Source organism: Corvus moneduloides, chromosome Z (assembly GCF_009650955.1).
Source record: "Corvus moneduloides isolate bCorMon1 chromosome Z, bCorMon1.pri, whole genome shotgun sequence".
In the NCBI taxonomy this organism is placed as follows: domain Eukaryota; kingdom Metazoa; phylum Chordata; class Aves; order Passeriformes; family Corvidae; genus Corvus; species Corvus moneduloides.
The window spans coordinates 37,374,804-37,397,523 of NC_045511.1; the positions used below are offsets into that span (position 1 = coordinate 37,374,804).

The 22,720-nt window shown below is 39.4% G+C and overlaps 1 protein-coding gene across 2 annotated transcripts in view; it reads left to right on the forward strand.

The window, feature by feature from the left end:
* Positions 1-437: 437 nt before the first annotated feature.
* Positions 438-22,720, forward strand: part of SLC35D2 (solute carrier family 35 member D2) — a 46,776-nt gene continuing 24,493 nt past the window's right edge. Inside the window, exons 1-12 of one of the 2 annotated variants that reach the window (XM_032095783.1) lie at positions 441-715; positions 3,446-3,479; positions 5,005-5,091; positions 8,256-8,323; positions 10,699-10,770; positions 12,713-12,781; positions 13,804-13,906; positions 14,455-14,547; positions 16,899-16,966; positions 17,698-17,776; positions 19,555-19,637; positions 20,255-22,387. In XM_032095783.1, coding sequence (XP_031951674.1) covers positions 573-715; positions 3,446-3,479; positions 5,005-5,091; positions 8,256-8,323; positions 10,699-10,770; positions 12,713-12,781; positions 13,804-13,906; positions 14,455-14,547; positions 16,899-16,966; positions 17,698-17,776; positions 19,555-19,637; positions 20,255-20,357 — 1,002 coding nt within the window. In that variant the 5' untranslated portion in view covers positions 441-572 and the 3' untranslated portion in view covers positions 20,358-22,387. Of the gene's footprint in view, positions 716-3,445; positions 3,480-5,004; positions 5,092-8,255; positions 8,324-10,698; positions 10,771-12,712; positions 12,782-13,803; positions 13,907-14,454; positions 14,548-16,898; positions 16,967-17,697; positions 17,777-19,554; positions 19,638-20,254; positions 22,388-22,720 lie in introns of those variants that run through there. The other variant, XM_032095784.1, reaches the window with a different exon arrangement.

Here is a 22,720-nt window from a genome sequence, read left to right on the forward strand (position 1 = left end):
GTGTGCCGTTTGGTAATTATTAAATACTCAGCCTCTTCCTTGTTTCTGACAACCCGACTTGTTGAAGAGAAGGTTGAAGGTGTTTATTTTCCCTGTCCCTTGAAATCTGACACAAGTTAAACCACCCGAGGCAAATTCCATAGAGAGTTTTTTACAGTTTGAGGAACTTGCAGACGTCTCCCTTCCGCGGGCGAGCCCCAGAGGCCTTGCTTTGCCACCGGACTGGTTTAACACCACGGCAGGGTGGTGCCGGGTGCTGGCGGGGACCGGGCAGGAGCTCGGGAGCTGCTGCCGCGGCGGCCCGGCGCGCTGGGCTCTCCGCGCGGTGCCCGCCCCGCCGCCGGGCCGCGCAGGCCGCGCTCACAGGGCGCCCCGGCCCTGGCGGCGGCAGCGCCCCCCGCAGGCGAGGCGAGGCGCCGCTCCAGACCCGCCCGCGGGGCCGCCGCGCCCGGGATCTGGTGCCGCCGCCGCTCGGGGACGGGCCGGCGAGGAGGAGGAGGAGGAGCGGCGGCCCCACGGCCGTCCTGGTGCCGCCCGCGGTACGGCCCTGCTCACCGCCGCTCTTCGCCGCCATGAGCGCCGGGCAGGCCGCGGGGGAGGAGGCGGACGCTGCCGCCGCGTCCCCGGCACTGCCCAGGGTACTCTCGGCGCTCTTCTACGGGACGTGTTCCTTCCTCATCGTGCTGGTCAACAAGGCGCTCCTCAGCGCCTACAGGTGAGCGCCGGCGGCAGAGCGGGCGGCGGGGCAGGCCCGGTCCCCCCGCCCGCGGGTGGTGGGACGGTGGGACAGCGGTGCCAGGCGGTGCCAGGCTGCCCCCTGCCCGGCGGGGAAGCGTTCCCGCTCCTGCTCCCCTTCCCGCTGGCGTCACCCACGGCACCCGTGCAGCTCAAATCCCGGGCAGCCCGCTGGTGGGTAATGTGCTGGAAGCCGGGCCGGTGTCTCCAGTATGTACACAGTATGTGCCCAGTGTGTACCAATTCTCCAGCACCACCCGACGGCAGGCAGAGTTCCGACAACGCCGGTCTTTTCTCGGGGGCTTTTCGCTATTCCCAGGGGATCACACTACCTTAGGCACCCGTGAGAGAAACAGCGTATTCCCTAACTGTTCCTGCCGAACAGTGTCTTCCTTCCAGCACCTTTCTTTTCTGAGGTAGCCAGTAATGAAAAGTGAACCTCGTAAGATGGCTTAATCATAAAAACACTGAAAGAGTCCATCTCTGACTTGATGGTGCCAGTACCCATATGGAATCATTAGCATCCTCTTACCATTGTGTAAAGCAACTGCATTAGCTGCAGACCTCTTACGCTTTGCATTTTACTCTTAGTCTTGCAGCTGTGGGAATTAGAGGAACTTGAGCATTCATCTCCAATTCATACTCTTCCAGTCTAGATTTGTACTTGTTGGACTTCGATGATCCTTGTGGGTGGGTCCCTTCTGACTCAGGATATTCTGTGATTCTGTGATTGTCCTGTGACTGCCGTTTTTCTCACCATTGATATGTTTTACTTAAAATCTTTGCTCTGTTTTTGCTGTGGTTTAGCTCATCTTGAATCAAAATAAGAAAAAGAAAAAACAAAATGAAAAAGTTTAAAAGCCAAACTTGCTGTCATTTTCTAACATTCAGTGCTATTTGAATGTGTAGAAGCTGTATTTAATATGTCTCATAAATTATACATGGTGCAAGTCGAGATTTTGGTTTATAGTAGGTTTTATCCTACAAACTGCAGCTCCCTGCAAGTCCCTGGCATACATCTAGCACATCTGTGTGAGATAATCAAGGACAGTATGTCCATCGATAAGCCTAAGTTTTGTATGAAGACCTTACAGCATTGCTGGAAATATTTAGGCCTCTACAAATCACAAACGTCTGGAGAAACCTGTGTAATACAGGTGGGTGAAATCTCCATCTTTATATGGAGTAGCTGTAAGTACTAAACAAGACAGTTTAGGTGTCACATGATTATAAATGGAAGTCCTGTTATTTCTTATGCCTTTCCTGCCCCTGGTACCTCTGTTTCCCTGAATCTCTTTTGCTATGGGTTGCTCCTAACTCTGTGTTAGGACTGTAATGCTGTTATGGCCTTCCTGCTGTGATTCAGTGTGTTTGTTTCTTTCGCCAATGCTTTGTTCCCATCCCAGCTGTGTTCATTTGAGATGTACGTTTCTCACCACACCAAGTAGGAGTACAGCAGTTTCTGCAAATGTCATGAACTTCAACAAGGCCAAGTATGAGGTCCTGCACCTGGATTGAGCCAATCCCAGGCACAAATATAGTCTGAAGGGAGAATGGGGAGAAAGACCTGGGGGTGTTTGTGGACAAAAAGCTGAATATGAACCAGCACTGTGTGCTTGCAGATCAGAAAGCCAACCACCCAGGTTGCATTAGAAGAAATGTGGCCAGCTGGTCAAGGGAGGGGATTCTGCCCCTCTGCTCTGGTGAGATCCCACCTGGAAAACTGCATCCAGGTCTTGGGCCCTCCAAAACAAAGAAGACATGGACCTATTGGAACTAGTCCAGAGGAGGCCACTAAGCTGATCACAGGACTGCAGCACCTCTCCTGTGAAGACAGGCTGAGAGAGACAAGGTTGTTCAGCCTGGAGAATATTACAGGAAGACCTTTTTGTGGCCTTCCAGTACCTAAAGTGAAGAGCCTGAGGAGGACTTTTCACAAGGCCATGTAGTGATGGGACAAAGGGAAATGGCCTTAAGCTGAGAGAGGACAGGTCTAGATTGATATTAGGAAGAAATTCTTTACTGTGGGAGTGGTAAGGCACCAGAGTAAGTTGTCCAGACAGACTGTGGACTCCCTGTCCCTGGAGATGCTCAAAACCAGTCTGGATAGGGCTTTGAGCAAGCTGGAGTAGTGGAAGGTGTTCCTGCACATGGTAGGGGGTTTGGAACTAGATGATTTTTAAAGGTCCCTTCCAACCTAAACTATTCTATGATTCTATCTACGCTTTCACCTAAAGCTAACTGAAGGGTTATGGTAGGAATGTAGCTGGTTTAGTAGACAATAGACATTTCTACAAAATTTGCCTAAGAATTGGATTTTCAGAAAAACATATTGCTAGTATGTTTGGACTACAGAGGTAAGCTTCCAAGTTAGAGCAAGGGCAAGAGGTTTAAGTTACTATCCCATCTCAGGATGCATGAAGTATATGTGAGGCTACTTAAGAAATGATGCATTAAGAGTTCTCTAAGTGTGTTACCTTCACTTACAAACAACTAGCAGTTCAGAACTGATCAACTGTGCATGGGCTGTATTTGGGCTGCAGAAATAAAATACTACTACTACAATTGGTGTAGTCCTGAGCTCTTCCAAAGCACAGGCCAGTCATCCTCGTGTTTAATTGTTGACTTTGGTATTAAACTTTAACTTTTTTATTTTTCCTAATTTTTTTTTCCCATTCCTCAGTACTAAATATTTGTTCATGCTTTTCAGCTTTCCATCACCAATGTTTCTTGGAATTGGACAGGTATGTTCACAAGTAAAGCATAATAAAAGTATTCATTATTTTGTAAGTTAAACTAATGATAATAGAGGTACATTTTAGGGAGCAAAATCAGTTATAGTGAACTGCTTGCTTTCTGGATTAGATACACTATAAGGATCTATAATTTGTTTCATTGAAAACAGGCAACTTTGAGTTTGAGTCAAAATTATTGCCTGGAGAGTCACGTAAAAGACTGGAATGCTATTTATTTCTCCTTGTAAAGTTCAGTAATTAAGAGATCTGGCCTTCAAAACTGTCCAGCTTTGTTCTAGCAAGTGCATGCATTCTATGAGGGTCCTTGAGCACTTGTGGCCTATATGCAGAGACACTGCCCCTGTTTGTAGCCAAACCGTGTATTTCCTCATAAATCTCTCCTCATTTCCCAGCAGTATTCCAGTAGGACCAGTGCAAAATTTTGATTCTTTGTTGCTTTATTTGCCCGTGGGTAAGTTGCAGTATTGCAGCAGAAATGTTTTTTATTATTTTTGTTGTTAGGAGGCAAATGCTTGTGGACTGGGTCCATAAAGAGGAATGCGTCACTGCAGAGGGATCACTGATAAAGATTGAGCCTTGAAGCAGATGTTGTTTAGGCAAATACATTTTACAGAGAATTTGCTTTCTGCCAAGGTTGCACACCAGGGGGTAGTGAGGAAGAATTGAAAGCAGGGTACCACAAGTCTGGTGTCTCTGCTGTTGGGTGCTAGAGAGAGTTCTACACATCCGTACAGCTCATGGAACCACAGATCATGTTTCAGTGAAAGACTAGAAAATGTGGCAATAATTCACGTGATTTTGCACCTTTTTTCTTTGCAGAACCTAAGATTTAATTGCATTTCTATTTTTTTTTGTTGACTGATCCTTCTGAGATTTCGCTGATCACTTTATGAAGTACATATGATACAGTATAATTTAGTCTGCAGAACATGACTCCACCTCATTCTATAGATAGTCAATTACTGTATTTTTGTATTAGGAAAATTTGACCCTTTTTTTGACTCCCTGGGGACAGCATTAACATCTGTGATGTATGATTGCTCAGGTATTCTCCTTAATTCTGTATGCTTCTTTACTGTTTCTTCCTCATGTTGTCAACAGACTGATCAATGTCCAACTTCCATCTTGCATTACCAAAAAAATGCTTTAGGAGTGATTCTGCAGACTAAACAAAAACTCTCTGAGTAAAAATTTCACAGTTTTTCTGGGATTGTGTCCTATTTTATTTTCTCAGCTCCTTCTCAGCATGCATTGTTTCACAGACTGCCACTAGTTTTCTTCAGGATAGTAAGGTATTAGTGTGTATTTTACTTTTAAATAAATAGCTGGCAAAATTGACAAGAGTAAAATTATTTCAATTTGTTAATCACATTCTGTGCTGTTCTTTTAGAGAAATACATAAAACCTAGCATTTGTCAAATTCATATAAAGATTTTTTCTTTGAAGCAGTTTTTTCATTCATACATTACAATTTTGCTCTTACATGACTTCTCGTTTTTTTCTTTTTGTTTAGATGGCAGCCACTATACTTATCTTGTATGTGTCAAAACTAAATAAGATTGTTCACTTTCCTGATTTTGACAAAAGTATACCTGTGAAGGTAAGGATTACATATGTCCTGGTATTAACAGGAAAGAGTTACTTCTTACAGTACCATTCTTTCTTATGGAGGCAAGAAAAATATTTACATTTCTTTTCCAAATCGGATTATTTGTATCATTGTTTCATTTAAAATTGGATTTGATAATTTTAATTTCTCTCCAGTGTTCTAGTGTGTTTGGGCTGTAGAGATAAACTCTTTGCAGAGAAATCTGGTGCCATTTTGTTATGCAGCACATGGGAAGTGTGCTTTACATTCATACAGCTGGATGAACTCTTTCATGTTCCTGAAGTGTTTTTTCTGGATATAGCTCTCTCTGGGATCAATGGGAGCTATGTTTGTGAAAGACTTTGGAACACGCATGAAGGGAGAAAGGCTGCTTAGAAATATGAATGAAGCATGTAATAAAATAATAGAAAAATAATATGATAGATGAGAAACTGAAACAATGGTTGACTCCCTGTATAAGATTTACGTTCCATAGGGGCTAAAATAATGCCCACTTGAAAATGCTGTAGGTAGTGACTAGCTGCATCATACAGACCTTAAATGTGTCTGGTCTAAAGAGGCAGGACAGAGCAAATGTGAGAGGGTCTCCTCTTACCTCAGTTTGTGAACTAGGATGTGAAATGACTACAGCAATGATCCTTGAAGATTTTTGCATCTATACAATGTTGCTGGAGTGTTTCTTTGATGCATTAGCCTGTGTGTTTATGTCTTGTTGCAGGGTATTGGTCATGTTTGCTCCAGGACACACAGTTCCCAGCCCTGCTGCAGGGCTCAGATATTACAGCTTTTCAGGCCAGCGTCCTTACTGCAGAATCATGTCTTACTATCAGTGTGAGGTTTACAATGGATGTCTCAGAGACTTACTTATTCTTAATGCATGTTGAAATCATTGGCATTTCTACATGTACAAGTCTTGGAGGAAAATCTGTGGTATCATTCATAAAATGGACAATCCTTCTTTATTCCAGAATAAGAAAGGTTTCCCAGTGGGTAGCTTTGAGTTCGACTTATAAACTTATTGAGACCTTGAGAAGTTTCCTCCCTCCATCCTCCCCAGTCCAACTGCTGTTGTCTTCACTTTAACTTAAGTACAAAGTCATTAAAAAAATACAGCACCCTTTTTCTTTATCCTAATAATATCTGTTGTTTGGGAGACTTCACTGGATAGGCTGGGAGCAGTCATCATTTTAGCACCCAGGACTTGCATATTGCTTGTAGTGCTGAGTTTAACTAGTCACAGTGAATCAGCTGGATTACTCATTGTTGATTTCCCTACTTTTTAAGGAACCCTTAGGTCAACCCCTTATCCTTTTGTCAACTTTTGCTTTGACACTAAGATAATCATTACTTTTCACTCCTGAACTGGTTTATGTCTTCAGTGCTTTCAGCTAGAGTTTTAAAGTAGTGAAATGCTTATTTTAGTGATGAAGCTTTGAAGTTCCTGACCCTTTTTAAGTAAATGATTCACTGATCTCTGCTGTTGCGCTGGATGTTGTAATTTTGTCCTTACAATGGAACAAATCTCAGAGGAAAGGTAATGTAATTCCTGCTGTTTTCAGTCTATAGATTAAATGAACCAAGATGTTCTGAATAAAAACCTGTAGATGAGACAGTGCATTACAAAATTTTTGCAAACTTATGTTGACAGGCTGAATATTTATTGTTACTTATACTCCTGCTTTCTTTCTTTCTAAATTTGGCCAAACCGGTACAAATTTAGTGGCGACCAACTGCGTGGCTCGAAGGAAAGTGAAAAAACCTGTAGTAATTACAATTTGGTTTGAATTTACTTATTCTGTGTTGGGGTAAAGTAGTCACCATGCTGGTTGAGTTCATAATGTCTCTCTGGCTCGATGTACTCATGTCTTTCTGGTCCTTAGGCTTCATTGAGGTACTGGTGTTTTTTTGGTCCCTAAGGTTGTTTGCCTATCCACAGCTTGCTCCAATCTTGTCCCTGATATGTAAATTTTACAGAGAAGGGAGACAAATCAGGATTTCTATCGTGCTGTGCTCGGTGATAATGATTTATAAGAAGTAAACAGTAATGAGTATTTTGGACCAAACCACTACAAGTCCTGTTTACTTTTACTGTGACTTTCACTTAAAAGTTAGCTTCAGTTGACTATCAGCTTTCATTTCACCTTTCTTCTCTCTTGCTGTAAAAAAAGGCAGAATTTTTAACATAGATAAAACACCCCATTCCTCTGTATGCTTTTCCAGCAGACAAAGTTTTAAGAATGCATAGCCTTCGACAAACACAAACCTGAAGTGTCCCTGTGTAGGAGCAAGAGCAACTATTACACATTCAGATAGAGGTTCTGTTATGTCTTCTGCCATTTCAGCCCCTCTTGACTGATAGTGAGTGGGACCAAACGTACACACTGCCTTTGTCCCCATTGATTACTTCGGTTGGTTTAAATCTTCTACAAATTCAAACCTTACCCATTCTGTGATACTGTAATTTTTTCTGTCAGAAGAAAATTAATGGCTTTGAATTGCAGCTGATTATTGTAGGGATCCATGGCTTCTCACACATTTTCTTAAGGCTCTGAATTTCTGTTATTGTTTCTCTGTATTGTGTTATGGACCATAACTGTGCAAGCCAGTCTCTTTTATAGAAGTAAAGTTTAATTTACTCATAAATACTTACCTTTCCTTTCTAGTATCTCACATAATTTTTTTTGTTAGATCTAAAATGTTGCAATTTCCGGCTATACGAATATATGTAGAGTACGTAGAAAAGCACAGCATACAGTTTATTAATTTTTTTGTTCCATCTCTTCACTTGCTTATTTAGCTACTGTTACTAGTATTACTTTTATACCTAAAATTAAATGTTAAAATGGGTATTAATATGAGGATTATAGTAACTATAATAAAACTGATTAACATTTACTCTAAATGGATTCTAAATCTCATTAGTGGTAGATTGCAACTCTTTTAATTACATCAGGGAAGTTGTGGTCATGACCAGTCACATAAATGGGAGCTGCATATGAGTTAGCAGCATAGTTACATTATTTTCCTCTTTAAAAAAACCCTCTTTCTTGCTAAAAGTACATCTGATATTACACGTACCAAATTCTGTCAAGTAAAGTTTCTCAAAAGTACTTCTAAACATAATAATCTGAGTTGTGCTTTTAATTTTATCACAGTTGTTTCCTCTGCCTCTGATTTATGTTGGAAACCACTTAAGTGGATTATCAAGTACCAGCAAACTCAGGTACAGTAAATAGAAGTTATAAGTAGACTGTTTGGATTTTACCCTTTTCTCTTGTGGGGTAAAGAAGAAACACTACAGAAGGTCATTGTCTAGAGTCTTAAATTCATGTGGTGTCTGTCTGCCTGTCTATCTAAACCCCTGGTACTGTTATGAAATTTTTACCTAAACATTTGATCTCTTTACAAGTTGTCTGCTTCCTTTAAGGAGAGCTTAGCCAGGGCTGTACTGACATAAAATCACTATACTCCTATGTGGCCATGAAAGTGCTTTCACTTGTGCTTCATGCCTAAGCGTCCAGCTTTTCCTGGGTGTCCTAACCAGAGAGTTGGAAAATTGTAAGATGTTTCTGAAGGAAGAAGTACAAGGAAAATATTTGTACCACAATGTCATGGCAGGTACTTAGGAATCACCAAGAGATGAAAAAACTGCTGTGTAGTGGGGTGGTGGTGGTGGCTGAGCCCTGCTGAGCGCCAAAAGCAGGTTGTCAGGGAGCACTGCTGAACAGTGCCTTGACTCCCATGTGCCTGTAAGCGTAGATCCATAAGAGTTGTTTCCATGCCAGTGCTAAAAAGGTGTAAGTAATGTAGGCGTGCTGTAATAGAATGAATGACTGTATTTTCTGTGAAAGAGGAGCACAGAAGCATGATGGCTGCACCAGCCCTGGAGGATACAGCCCTACTGTTGTGGTGGCTTTTTTGTCATTGCAGGTTCCTGAGGGTTTGGTACTAAGCTAAACCAAAACAGAATTTTGCAGGTTTGTGTGCATTTCATAACTATGAGACAGATGCTAGGAAAGAAAATAGAATAACAGAATCATAGAATTGTCAAGGTTGGAAAACACCTTTAAAATCATCTAGTCCAACCATCAACCCAGCATTACCACTGTAACCCTGGACCAGTGACCTCATCACCCAGTGCCAGATCCAAACACCCTCAGGGATGGTGACTCCACCACCTCTATGGACAGCCCACTCTAATGCCTGACCACTCTAACAGTGAAAATTATTTTCTAATATCTAGTCTGAATCTCCCCTGTCTCAGCTGAAGGCCATTTGCTATGGTGATCTCACTACAGCACAGTAGAAGAGACCTGCCCTCACCTCACTACACCCTTCTTCCAGGGAGTTGTAGAGAATGACGAGTGATGCGGTCCCCCAATGTAGTACTTTTAATTTGTTAACATTTCTTTTTATTTATAGAATTTATGTTCTCTAGCTATGAACACTAGATGCCTGATTCTGCAACTCTTTGTTGAATGTGTTCACTATTTCCACTGAAATAGACATAAAGATTTAGGCGGTACTCTCCAGAGTAGCACTTCAGCTATTGTGAATATGAAAATAATTTCAAAACTGTGAAAGTTGGCTTTTTCTTTCCCTTTTCTCTGACTGTAAATTTAAATGTTTTGTAGGGTACATGAACCTTCTTCCTCTCCTGTGGCTGGTGTACCTCTTTTAGATTTACTAGTTGAAACTAATTTTTATAACAGAAGCTTAAAAATGCCTGCAGTGTTTCTGCCACTAACATTTTGTTACATTGCCTTTTGTTAAAATATATGATATTTGTTTACATTATGGAATTCTCCACCTTGTTTGGGTTGTCTGGAAGGCGTAGATGATCCTATGCATAAATTCAAAATGCCTGTTGTAAAGTTATTAAACATTTTGTTAGGAATTGTATCATTTATTAATGCAATTGCTAATAGCTATCTTAAGCAGGGGATTAATTGGTCCATATGGCCATGCTGTCACATTTCCAAAGTGTCAGATGAAAGTGTTTCTCACCCAGAAGGGTTTCCAACTGCATTACTTCATGAAGATCAACAACATGTTGCTCAAAAGTAGCACTTTGTTTGGTAGTTGCAGCTGGTCCCACCTTTCATGTTTCTTGTGTTTCCTCTAATTTTTTGGTCATGGATTAATTTTACTTTTTTCAAAGTACAGCTTGTTTTCTTTGTATTTTATTTCTGTTACATGTTTTCAGAGACAGGTTTATTGCCTCTTAAGTTTACAATAGAAATATTTTTTATTTAACTCTGCTTGGGGATTTTGAAGAAAGAATTATTTCATCAGGGTTATGCTAGGTAGAAAATACCTATTATATTCCATTTCAGTAAAGCAGAGTGACCTTCAGAACATAGCCAGTTGCACTGGTTTACAAATTGGCAAAGCTTGTTATCCTTCAATGATTTGGTTGTCTAATGTGCATCTAATGTCAGACTGAATTTTATATATGTGCTAAGTGACTTGGTATTTGGTTTGGTTTCTTATTGATGGACTGAATGTTCCATCCCCTGGTTAGTAAAATAAGAATTGGAATATAAGAATGCTGTTAATCTGATACTCTGCTTGGATTTTATTTTGTTTTTTTGACAGTTTGCCGATGTTTACAGTGCTCAGGAAGTTTACCATTCCACTTACTTTACTGCTGGAAATCATCATACTTGGGTGATCTTTTTTGTTTGTTTTTTTTTCTTTTTTTCATTTAAGATACCTTTATTTTAGATCATATCAAATGGGTTACTTATGTCATCTCATCAGAATATTGAATGAGTGATTTTTACTTACAAATAGAGAAAAGCGAAGTGATTTTATGTATCTTTTTTGAAGGCATAGATATATACATTTTAGTGAAGAGGAAAAATATCAGCCTGACTTAATTTTCACTAGAAAAATTCTTTCTCTAGACTGTTGCACAGGTTTCAGGTCAGCAGACACAACTCAGACACTTTCAGTGGTTATGTTTGTGTCTTACCTTGGAGGCTTCGAAACTGCAAGCTGCTTTAAACAGACAGACCCTTATGTCTCCAAACAGTGCTGATAGCATGGCAGTCTGCTTATGTAGAGTAGTTGTCTGGGTCAAGTCTGAAAACATACCAAGTTAATGAAGCAAAAGAGTATCTACCAGTTGTTGAATCAGAGAATTCCTTACTTACAGACACCCATGTTATTTTTCATGAGAAAGTAAGGAGGATATGCTAGCTGCTCAGGGTCTCTCGTTTCAACTGTACTGAGTTGGAGGAACAGGAGTACAAATACATCATACTTTGTCTAGAACTTCACAGTTCTATCCACATGGCTGGTACTGGACAAGATGAACTCACGAGGAGAAAACCAGCTTGCTAAAGCTGAACCCAGGCAATACGAGAGTGATGGTCGGGGGAAAGCTTTCAAAAACCCCCAAGTAAACTGTCATCTCCTTTTGGCTGAAGCAGCATTTAGTTGATCAATGTGATTCATATTTGGGGATGCTCTGGAATTATTTTGTAATTTTAAGTTCTCCCAGTGAAAGCAAAACTAGCTGTCTTCTGTTGGCCTGAGGACTCCCACAGGCAAGTGAGAAAAAAATGTGAGTCTGTGAGATTATCATACGTGCTCAGCTGGAGAACGGCACTGTGGGCTATGAGTGCAAGCAGCATCCTAACCAAAGGAAAGCTTGGGAGCAGAATGCTGTATTGGTACAGATTGACACAGTGTATTTTCTCAGGGCTGACAGTGGAAGGACTCTAGAAAGTCTGTGCAGGCTTACGTCAGGATTTTCTAAACAGTTAAGCTTTGGGTTGTTCCTCTTGAGAGTCATTATGATCAAAGCCTAATTTATCTAGAGTCTGCTCAGTTCTTTATTGTTGGGACAGTGGTCCACAGATGTGCTCTTTTACACACACGATTTCTCCAAGAGCATTTCTTCAGAGAGTTGTGCATTTTGTTTTGATGGATCTCAGTCTATCTTGACAGAATAAGGTCCAGGGGAATATCTGTAAGGCATATTGCAGTATTGTGCAAAAAATGAGTACTTAAGATACTTCCAAGTAAAGTAGTGTAGATATAAAAACCAGGATAGTTTTACAGTATGCTTTTCATTACTCTGTGGCAACACTGATGTAGTAGTGAAGAGTGTTATAAGCACCATGTTTTCCCTTTCAAGTACAAAGTTTCAGTTGGAGTTCAAAATAAGTATCTATTTGAAAATAATCCAGAGAGTGTACTGTGTGGCATCTTCCTCAACAAAGGTGATATGAAAAACTGCGTGAGAGATGTACAGTGATTTTCCTTTATTGGACTGCTGGAAGACACTGAATTATGTCTATCATGGATATCAAGACACATTAAATTAGTTTGGTTCAGTGCTGTTACTTTAAACCTTTGATCTTTACTTATATAATTGTCTAGTAACAGAGTGCTCCCAGTGCTTTTCCAATCTCCGTTCTCAGGGCCAATGTCTGACAGTGTGGCACGTGGGCAATCACGTTGTTTCTGTAAGGTTATCAAGACTTTGCCCTCCTGTTAAATGTTCTGTGATTATTAATTGCTTTGAAACTTTTCAGGCAGACAGCCATTTAATCTCCCCTTCAAATAATAAAAATTTGAACTGTTTAATTTTTGCCTGCAGGAAGCGGTATCCACTGAATATTATAGTCAGCGTATTTGCCATCATTCTTGGGGCTTTCATAGCTGCTGGGTAAGGTTTTAATTTTCTATACAAAGCTGTATTATGAGGGGAGGGACAGCAGGAGGATTTTTTCCTTGTTTAGTTCCAAGTAAACCTAAGGTGAGATCAGTTACTCTGGATAAAGTTGATTTGGAAAATCTCTGTAGTGACATCACTGGGAGGTGCAGGTATACAAAGGAAAAAATCCAATTCATGCTGGCAGTCTTTGTGTGTGTCTTTTTCCACCTCTAGGTTTTCCATGTTTGCAGGATAGTGAGTGAAGCAAGTTAAAACTGTGTGAGGAATGCTGCTTTTATTTCATGGTAAAAGTGTATTTTAATAATCTTTGAAAAGTGTATTTTTGATTGTCAAATATGGAGTTAGGCATTGTCTGTTTTTTTAATCACAAAAAAACACACTTTTTTTTTTTAATAAGTTCCATTGTGAGATAAGGTTCACAAAGTACTCGTATGCTGTTGTCCTCTGTTTTCTGTTTGAACATTCCTTTACCTAACTGGAAAGGTAATGTTTTGTTTGTTTGTTTCCTGGCTTTGCTATGAACAAGGGAAAATAATTTCAATGTGATGTGACCCTGATAGAGCCATGTCCTATTAAATGAATTAGTCCATATCTATGAGGTAACTAGTCAAAATAGAAAGGATGACAACATGTCTGGTCTGACTGTAAAAACCACTTAGATTTTATTCCCTAGGTATTTTTTGTATTAAAAGAAATAGGTAAGTATACTCAGTTATAATTGGACTGGTTGTCAGGGTTGCAATGGGTGAAATTCTTCTCTGAATGAAAACCGAACATTTCCTGCCACTTTCACACTGAGTACTAGGAACTCTCTGATGTCTAATTTGTGATGGTCCTGTGACTGAGAAATGTAAAGTACTTTGACTTACAAAGAAAGCTTGAAGCAGAACCTGTGACTGGCTGGAGTTCACAGGATTTGCATATCCTCATTTGCAATATTCATCTAGGTAAGAAAGGTAATGCAATGCATTGCATATTTTTTGCTTATTTGCAATATAGTATTTCTTTCCCAGGTCTGATCTGTCTTTCAATCTGGAGGGCTATATCTTTGTGTTGCTAAACGATATCTTCACAGCAGCAAATGGAGTTTATACAAAGCAGAAAATTGATCCAAAGGTAACTGAGGAGTGATTAGATTGAATTTAGCATTATGACAATATAATAACAGTGGACTACTTATTATATGACTTTTATGTACTTACCATTATGAACTAATAAATAACTTTGTTTACTTTCACATTTCAGTTGATATATGCATTCTTGATACAGAACAGCCAGGGGAAGAATTCTTTTTCCTGTTATGTGTTTTCATGGTTGATTTGCAGTAGAGGGACTGGGTGATTCCTTGGCCAGGCAGAGACTTACGTGAAGTCAACACAAAGCACTTTTAGACCCGTGCTTCTGGAAGTTCCTGGTGTTGTATAGAAAGTGTCCAAGGTGTAACAGAGTAGTAATACTCTGTTGTGTGCACAAAGTGACTGAAGTGGAAATTCAGCTTAGTATGAAATACTGAATCCAAGGATTGCAAGGTTGTATTTTAAATTGAGATGTGTTATATTCTGTTTACTCACTGACAGTAATGTCAGGAGAATTGCCAGAGTAATATGTACTGTTTTGCTCCCAAATGGCTTTTAATGCCAAACATCATGTTTCATTTCTCACAGGAGTTGGGAAAATATGGTGTCCTGTTCTATAATGCTTGTTTCATGGTGATTCCAACAGTTATTATTAGCTTTTCTACTGGAGACTTTCAGCAGGTAAGTAGCAATAGTGCATATCTCAGACTAATAATGTTATTTTGTTAAGGTTTCATTTGGTCAGTGGGTTGGGCTTCTTGTTTGTGTCTAAAGAGGTAATCCTACCTCCATGTTAGTGATGAGTATTTGAAAAGTGTGAGTTGGACTTGCCCTTCACAGGTAAGAGCTTGTGATTATTCACTTAAGGGGAAGCTGAATTTGTGTGACAGTCCTTATTTGACTCTTTGTCTATGAACTAACGTATGTCTGGAGGCCCCCAGCTAGAACAATTGGTTGAGAATCCAGCTGCTCTGTGTGATTTGCCACATGCTCTAAAATGAGATTGCAAGTATACAGACAATTTGCAGTCCTCCTCTCATTCTGATGTCCAGGACAGATTTCTGTTTAGTCTCAGTCTAGTTCGGTAACCTACATTTTGCATTCTCATAGAATGAGAGCAAGATTCTCCCCAGGTAATCCTAGTACAGTGTTGTAGGCAGTATGTCCTGATACATAAAGTATCAGACCAGAAGGTTTTCCTGGCTCCCTCACATACTTGCTGAGGTGCCTTTTTCTTAATAGTAAAATGAGTCTAGTCACTCATATTTCTTTCTAGAAATGCGTGGCATTCGCCACTGAAAATTCTTTGCAGGATGTAATAAATCATTGCAATGTTCTTTGTTGTATGTTGTTGTGCCTTGAACTCACATGAGTTTGTCATTTTGTTCTTAGAATTCTGCTTTAAGCAGAAAAATTATGATTCCTTGAAAGTGGTGGAAACAGGTCTGGTGTGAATGTGAAATCTCTTTGTGACATCAGTCCAGCATGACCTTGTGCCAGTTTAGGAAAATGCAGCAGCTGCCCATATTGGAAAAGGGGCCCAAGTTTGTATATCTGTAAGGTTTCAACTGCTTTTCCAGTGCAGAGGGTTGGAGACATTTTGGGAGACTTGGTCAGAGAAGTTTACCTTGTTGCTAGGTTTAGTTCATGGGAAAAATAAAGAGTGTGTTGTGCCCACTGGCTGATTTGCTGCAAACAACTTAATGGTCAATTACCTGAAAAGAATAAGTATTTATTAGAGAAATACATTGTGCTTGCTGTGCATCATGCTGGTTTGGTCACTTAACAATAGAAGTCCTATTAAATGATGCAGATAACTAGTGTCAGTGTGAAACACAGAAATCAAATAGCAGAGAAAACAGAGAAATGGAAAAATACCAATGATGAGTCAGGAAATGATTGTAGATAACCCTTGTACTTAGCAGATTTTCAGACCAGTTTTTACCCTGGCGGAGTGTCTTGCCTTGACCTATCACAGCATGTCTTTTGCTGTGAAGTCAAAACATCAGTACCAAGTCTATGTGATAGGGACATGCGGACATGCTTCTGCTCCCCTAGCTACTTCTGTAATCTTGTAGAGATTGCCGTTTGTAAGTGAATGTCCCACTTACTCCTGGAATTTCTCCTTCACCAGCTGGCTCACTGTGAGGACAGAAAAGCATGATGTCATGTAAGAGGAAGGAAGCCCCAGAATGGCTCTCTGTTATATTCTGCAGGTTTTTGTTGCACGCCAGCACAATTATAGCAGGGCAGAGCTGCTCAAGTTCCCTCTTACCTATTACCTCAAATGGTGAAGGCTCAGCATGGACTATTATTCTATTATTCTATGGCCTTTATTCTGTTTCTCAGGGATGTGTTCAGCCTTAGCTGAATTTAGTGCTTATGTAGTGAGTGTAAAGTAACCAGATTAAAATGAGGCATATCTGGGAGTTACTGGAGATGTAAAATAATCTGTGACTTATTTCTTAGTGACTGTTTGTGTGGCACTCTGTGTTTGTTTGCTGCACTTCCCTAGGGAGGAGTCTTCAAAGTGATGATTGAGCCTTTTCATTGACCTGCGTTGTGGAGAGACCTTAGTAATACTCAAAAATGCAGGCTTGGGCCTTTAAAGCAGCTCATGAACATATCTGTGGTATAGAATAGATTTAGAGGAAATTATTTATGTATTTGCTGTTTCCGTCTGTCTCATATCACCACTATTTATTATGTGTTATTATTCATTGTGTTAGTATCTGTCAGTAAATACCAAACCAGCTTTCTGTGTTGCATTTATGTTCATTGCTTACAGCATGCACTTGTGTATCTGCACTGCTCTACATGTTACATGTGTCTAGGTATCATGGGTGCTGTCATTCTGTTGTCTCTCGAGTTAGATGCATTAAACTCTTTCCAGTAGTAATATAAATGGTTCATAATTTTGGTAAGAATTAAACATATTTTGTGAATTTACATATTTTCATATGAAGTATATTTTATATGTGTTTACAGTTGATTATATAACACATAATTCTCTTTCTCTCTTTTTTTAATAGGCAACACATTTCCAGCACTGGACAAATTTTTTCTTTGTCTTTCAATTTATTCTTTCCTGCTTGTTGGGGTAAGGACACAGGGAAATCAAGCAGGATGTTTTCATGACAGTGTTTCAAATTGCAAATCTCAAATGTAAGACTCACTAGTAAATTATGTTAAAGTTCAAAGAAAATGGTTTTCCCCCAGGGTTATGTCTTGACTTTTAATTATTTCTAATGGTGTAAATAACCACTCAGTGCTATCTGTGGTTTTGACCTCACAGTACGGTGCTGAACAACATGACATTTAGCTTTATGTTTTCTGTACTGTCTCTTCTGATCATCTAACTTTTTTGCAGTTAATAGCATGTAAGTCTTTGAGTATAGGAACTGTTTCAGTGTGTTTATCCTTTAAAGCAGCTGGAAAAATGTGGGACACTTAAAAGTAATGAAATAATGCTTTGTTCCTGTTGAAACTGCAGAGACAAAGGAAGAATGAGTTGCATCATGTTCTTATCTTCCACATGTCACAACCAAGGGGTCAAACAAACTTCAAATACTGACATAGAAAAAGCACAGAGAAAAGGGATGACTCTGCTAGAGCTCAAGTAGCACATTTTAACATATATTTTGAATATCCTCTATGTGCACATCATTAACTTAAAATAGAGATTCACAGAAATTACTCTTTTAGGGTTTGAAACAGGTGGGATTATAGATCCCAGGAAAGTATTGATCCAGAAAATGTTGAACATCTCAAAGTGTTGCTAAACTTCCGGGGTCCCTGGGAGGAATTTATAAAATTTTCTCCTTTATTTAGGTTTCTCTTGATGTATTCTACTGTCCTGTGCAGTCATTACAACTCTGCGCTCACAACAACAGTAGTTGGTGCCATCAAGGTGAGTTATGGAGTAGAAGAGGGAAATAAAAATGCTCAGATAGACAGGGAAGATCATTGGCTTAGCAGCGGTCTTGATTGTACTTTGAGATGGAAACTCAAAATGAGGGCTAATACTCAGACACTGCTTGTGCCAACCAAGGTCACACCGCAAAGTGACCCTGGTCTCTTGCACTGAAGGTCAGGTATGCTCTAGAAAGCATTCTTTGTATTGATCTTTTTTTATTTCTCCTACAAGAGAAACTCAAACCACTTTAATTAAAAGATGTACATTTAGCCACATTTCATCAGGTACTATCCCCTGCCTCTGTTTATTAGGTTATTGTGTGTTAGTCAAGATGCCCTGATGCAAATCCAGGTGAACTGATAGGGACTAACCTGCTTTTACTTTGGGCTGAACTAATTTCCCTTGCAGCTGATACACAGGGCTTTCATAGGTACAGAATAACGACTAAGCTGAAGTACAGAGTGTGCTTTATGGTTAAGTACCTCAGCCTCTGTTTGAGAACTTGTGTTCTAGCTGAATGGACTGTTTCATTTTGGTTTGTACAAATTCTGGTCAATTTGATCAACACCAAAACATGCATGTCTTAAAAACTGAACCCTGTGTTCTTACAGTCTGTTTTCTTTAACCCAGTTTAATCTAAAACCGTGCATCTTGCTTTGTATTGATGAGGACTGCATGTCTGGGAACATCCCTTACTGCTCACGCACTTTTTTTGTAGGCCAGTTTGGAGAGAAACACAGAACTGTAAAGCTGAAAGAGCTTTAGTAAAAGATAAAACTTATGCAGCTGTGGGCAAAACACTTTCAGAATTCAAACTAGCTTAGGCACAGGAATAACAGTCCTGAAAGTGCTCCCTTCCATGACTAAGGAAAACAATGCCTTTAGCATAACAAAATCTGCAAAAGAAGCATGGTACTTCTCTTTTTAGTTTTTTGAAAACTGCAAGATTAATCTAGTTTTCATTCTGTGGCCCTGAAAGTGTTCTTTTAAATTTTATATGTCTGCATCAAACCATTAAGTCAGAGCAAGACTATTTCTACTTTCTAAGCTGTAATAGTCTTTGACACACTCTGGGCAGCTTTAAAGTTGACTAGCAGTTTATGATGCAGCAGTTTCCAGTAGAGAAAGCAGAGACTGATGTCATTGTCCAGGCTAGCTGCTAAAACATTTGAAAGCAACAAAGTGTTGGTAAACTTTTACACGCTTTGCAGCTTTCTGTCTGTCTTTAGGGGACAATTTTTCCAAAACTTGATTGGGGTGGGTGAGAGGTAGAATCTTTAAACTGTTCCTGTCTTGAACCTGTACCAAGTGATTTCAGTGCATATTTAGTTGGAAAAGTAAGCAGATAACCCTTTTAAGGTAATAATGAAGTAATTTTACGTAACTTTAAGGCATCCTTTTTATGCTGGAGAACCCAAACCTCAGTTTTAAGGACTGGGATCTGAATTCCGAAGATGATAAAGAAATAAATTTCAAAAGGTGACCTTAGCTTCATTTTACCTAATATCAAATAGCTAATTTTTTTCCCAGAAATTCACTCATCACTCTCAGTGCATTGTATGCATTTAGAAAACATACTGATTTTATTATTCTTTTCATTGTTATGTTATCCATGAGGCTGACATCCCATGAAATGAATTTAAAGGCTGATTTTAGAGTGGTCAGCAACACAGTATAGCTATTTCCTTAGGAAAGTGAATTAGTTGGTATCACTTGTATTCATGGAGATGAAGTCTGACTTAAATAAATGCATGACTTTTGTTTCCTTTCAGAATATATCCATTGCTTACATCGGAATGTTGATTGGTGGAGATTACATATTCTCCATGTTAAACTTTGTAGGGCTAAATATTTGGTAAGTGAAACTTGAATAGCCTTTATTTATTAAAGCTGTCAAATTCTTAGTGAGCTCTAGTTTTATGTTTCATTGATTTGACTCATTTGGGTGATGCTGTTTTGAAACTACTGGCCTGAAGAAGCACTGCCTCAGGATGTAAAGTTCATTACAGTTATGACATTAGTTATGTCTTTTCATGTCCGTTTTCAGGTATTAACTCCTACTGTGGTGGGGCCTAATTGTAGAAATATGCCTGCAGTTTTACTGGGTGGAATTGAATTGGTTCTTTTTTCTTTTGTTATGAGCAGCATTCCTGAGCTGCAAGGCTTCCAAGTAAAAGCCAAGTGTGGTGTGGGAAGTGAGAACACTGACTGAATGAGTTGTACCCATTGAAAATAAGTTCTAACTTGTGAGTTGTTACTTTCTGTGCTTGGATGATCTGTTACATCCATGTGTGTGAATCTTGGTAATTGATCTTTGCCCGGAGCTGCTTTCTCAGATGGTTTGCATAGCTCTCAGGCACTCCTAGTTTATGATAGCTAGTGTTCTTTAGCCCTTTGGAAGAAAAGGTGTGTACCTATTAAGTGACATATGTAACATCAGATATCTGTGACACCACTGTTCATTTTCTTTAGTATGGCAGGAGGACTGAGATACTCATTTTTAACATTAAGAGGAAACAGCAAGCCTGCACAACCTGGGGATGAAGAGAATGCACTTCCAGTGTCCAAGAGTTAGACAAAATGCCTGCCTTGAAAGAGACTGAAGATAAAAGTTTGTTTAGCATGGCCAAGACCTTAAATAAGTATATGCTGGAACATATTTGGAACAACAAAAAATATCTACCTCATTTGTCACAAACATGCACACAATTCACTGACACAGAAATATTCTTGCACACCATGTTCTTTACATGTAAACTAGTTTGATTCCAGCTTTTTTTTTTTTTACACTGCAAGCCATTTTATAGGAAGGAATGCTGTGAGCAAATCTCAAGTTGTAAATGTCTGCATTTACCAGTACTTGGTGCTGTTTCAACAAGACCTGTTTGAGTTCTGTTTCAGTGACTGCCTGTAGTTTCTTGAGGCAAAACTCCCTGTAAAGATCATGAGGCTTGATTCACCTTTGCCTTATGCCATATGCAATCCTTGATATCAGTGAAGAGATGAAAGATCCTAGCGGTTCAGATTGATTTCACACATGTATTTGCTCTTGGGTAAGTGATGTGGAACACATGGGGCAAAGAGGATATGTGGCCCCAGATTGTTCCCTGTGTGTCATCTAAAAAAGTCAGGCTATGTGCATGTGTGTTCAGTGTATATTGTGTAGGCATCCTCTCTCTATGTTTTTTCTCATCCTCAATCACACCATGGTGTTCTGCTGCAATTGGCACTGTAGTTAAAAGTGAACCCTCATAACTTTGCAGCAGATCAAGGAGAGTAGGGAAGTGACAGGGGATTTTTGAATATTTAAGGATTTTGTGTGTGTGTGTGTCTGTGAGCCAGTGCCAACAAAGGTAAATCTATTTTTGTTTAGGTACATTTTTCTTTTTATATCACAGTCCCCTCCTCTGACATTTTGTCTGTAACTACCTTGCTACAGAGAAGTGGTGCTACAATGTACAAATATAGTAGGGAAGGGAAACATAGATGGAAGACCGACTTGTGTTTAAATGAGGAGAAATGGTTAGTGTCCTGTTGTGTCATATATACAGTAAAAGCTTATCTGGTACTAGTTTATGCTTTAAATCCTAAGCAAAGAATCATAACGAGCCTGGGGATTACTACAGTAGGCACAGCTGGTACAGTGGTTAAGAGGCCCAGGTTGTGACAGTCTGACTTATCATCTGGGACAATAATGCCCTGTATCTATATTTCTTTCTTTGAGAATACTTGCTAATGCTTACCTGTATCTCTGAGGATAGTGTTAACCTTTGAAAACATGACAGAAGCATTGAAGTGATGGAAGACAGCAGAGTAATTAATCTTGTTGAAGTTCTCAATTCCCTGCAAGCATGAGCCAAGATTTTTGAAAATAATCAAATCAAAAGAAGATTTTGAAAGACTTTGACATGGAAGCAGGGTGGTCTAATGACTTGTTTGATCCCCACTTGAATTAAGATGCAGCTAAGAAAATCTGAAAAGCATTACTCTGTGTGTAGCACCTGAATGACCAGTCTGGATTACATCTAAGAAACACTTGGGTAACTCACACCAGAAGCTTCAGGGAGTGACTGAGCTTCCCACTGCCTGCATGGATTTGAATTGCAAGAGGAGCAGTGACTGCAAATACTAGAACCGACATTTAAAGGCACAGTCAAAGTGAGAAGAGAAATCTGAGCTATCCATTTTCTCACAGCTGGCTAAGAATGCGACTTTCATTTTCTATCTTCTGAAGACCTGTGGAGGGAAAGTGTTGCTGCAAATATTTTTGAGTAATCTTCTGTTTTTAAAGATTTCCTTTATGCTTAAAAAACCTTCAATATTTTTGAGTGTATTCCTTTATAAGACTCCTCTTTCTTCAGATCATCTCTACCTCCACAATTCAAATTACTGAACCTTGACTTTCTGCCATGGGACAAGGTATTGGAAGGTTTTCATTAATTATGAAATTAGTATGAGTGCCATTTGATTGCAATTCTGATGAACACACAATGGCACCTGCTAAATAAGATGTAGTTCCCACAAAGGAACACCTAATGTATGCATAAATTCATTAATATTTTGCTGTACTTTTTATAAATAAAAAGATGCAGATTACAGTTTTAACAGGTTTTTTGTTTGGGTTGTTTTTTCCGTGGACAGACACATATAATTGTCCCAAGCACATGCACAACACAAATGTTTGCTTTTTATATTATTAACTGCTGTAGATTTTTAAAGAAAGTAGTTTCTTTAGTTCATTCTGTACCATAGTGGAAGTGATTTTATTTAATTTATTTTTCATGTAATGTTTTTGAAGTGCTTCAGACTTAGGTTTCTCATCTGAAACACAGACCTGATAATCATAGTCTTTATGACAGTGTTGCTCAGAATCATTTAAAAAATAAATTTAGGAATAACAAAAAATAAGTATTACCTAGAAGTAATTGCAAGTGCTTA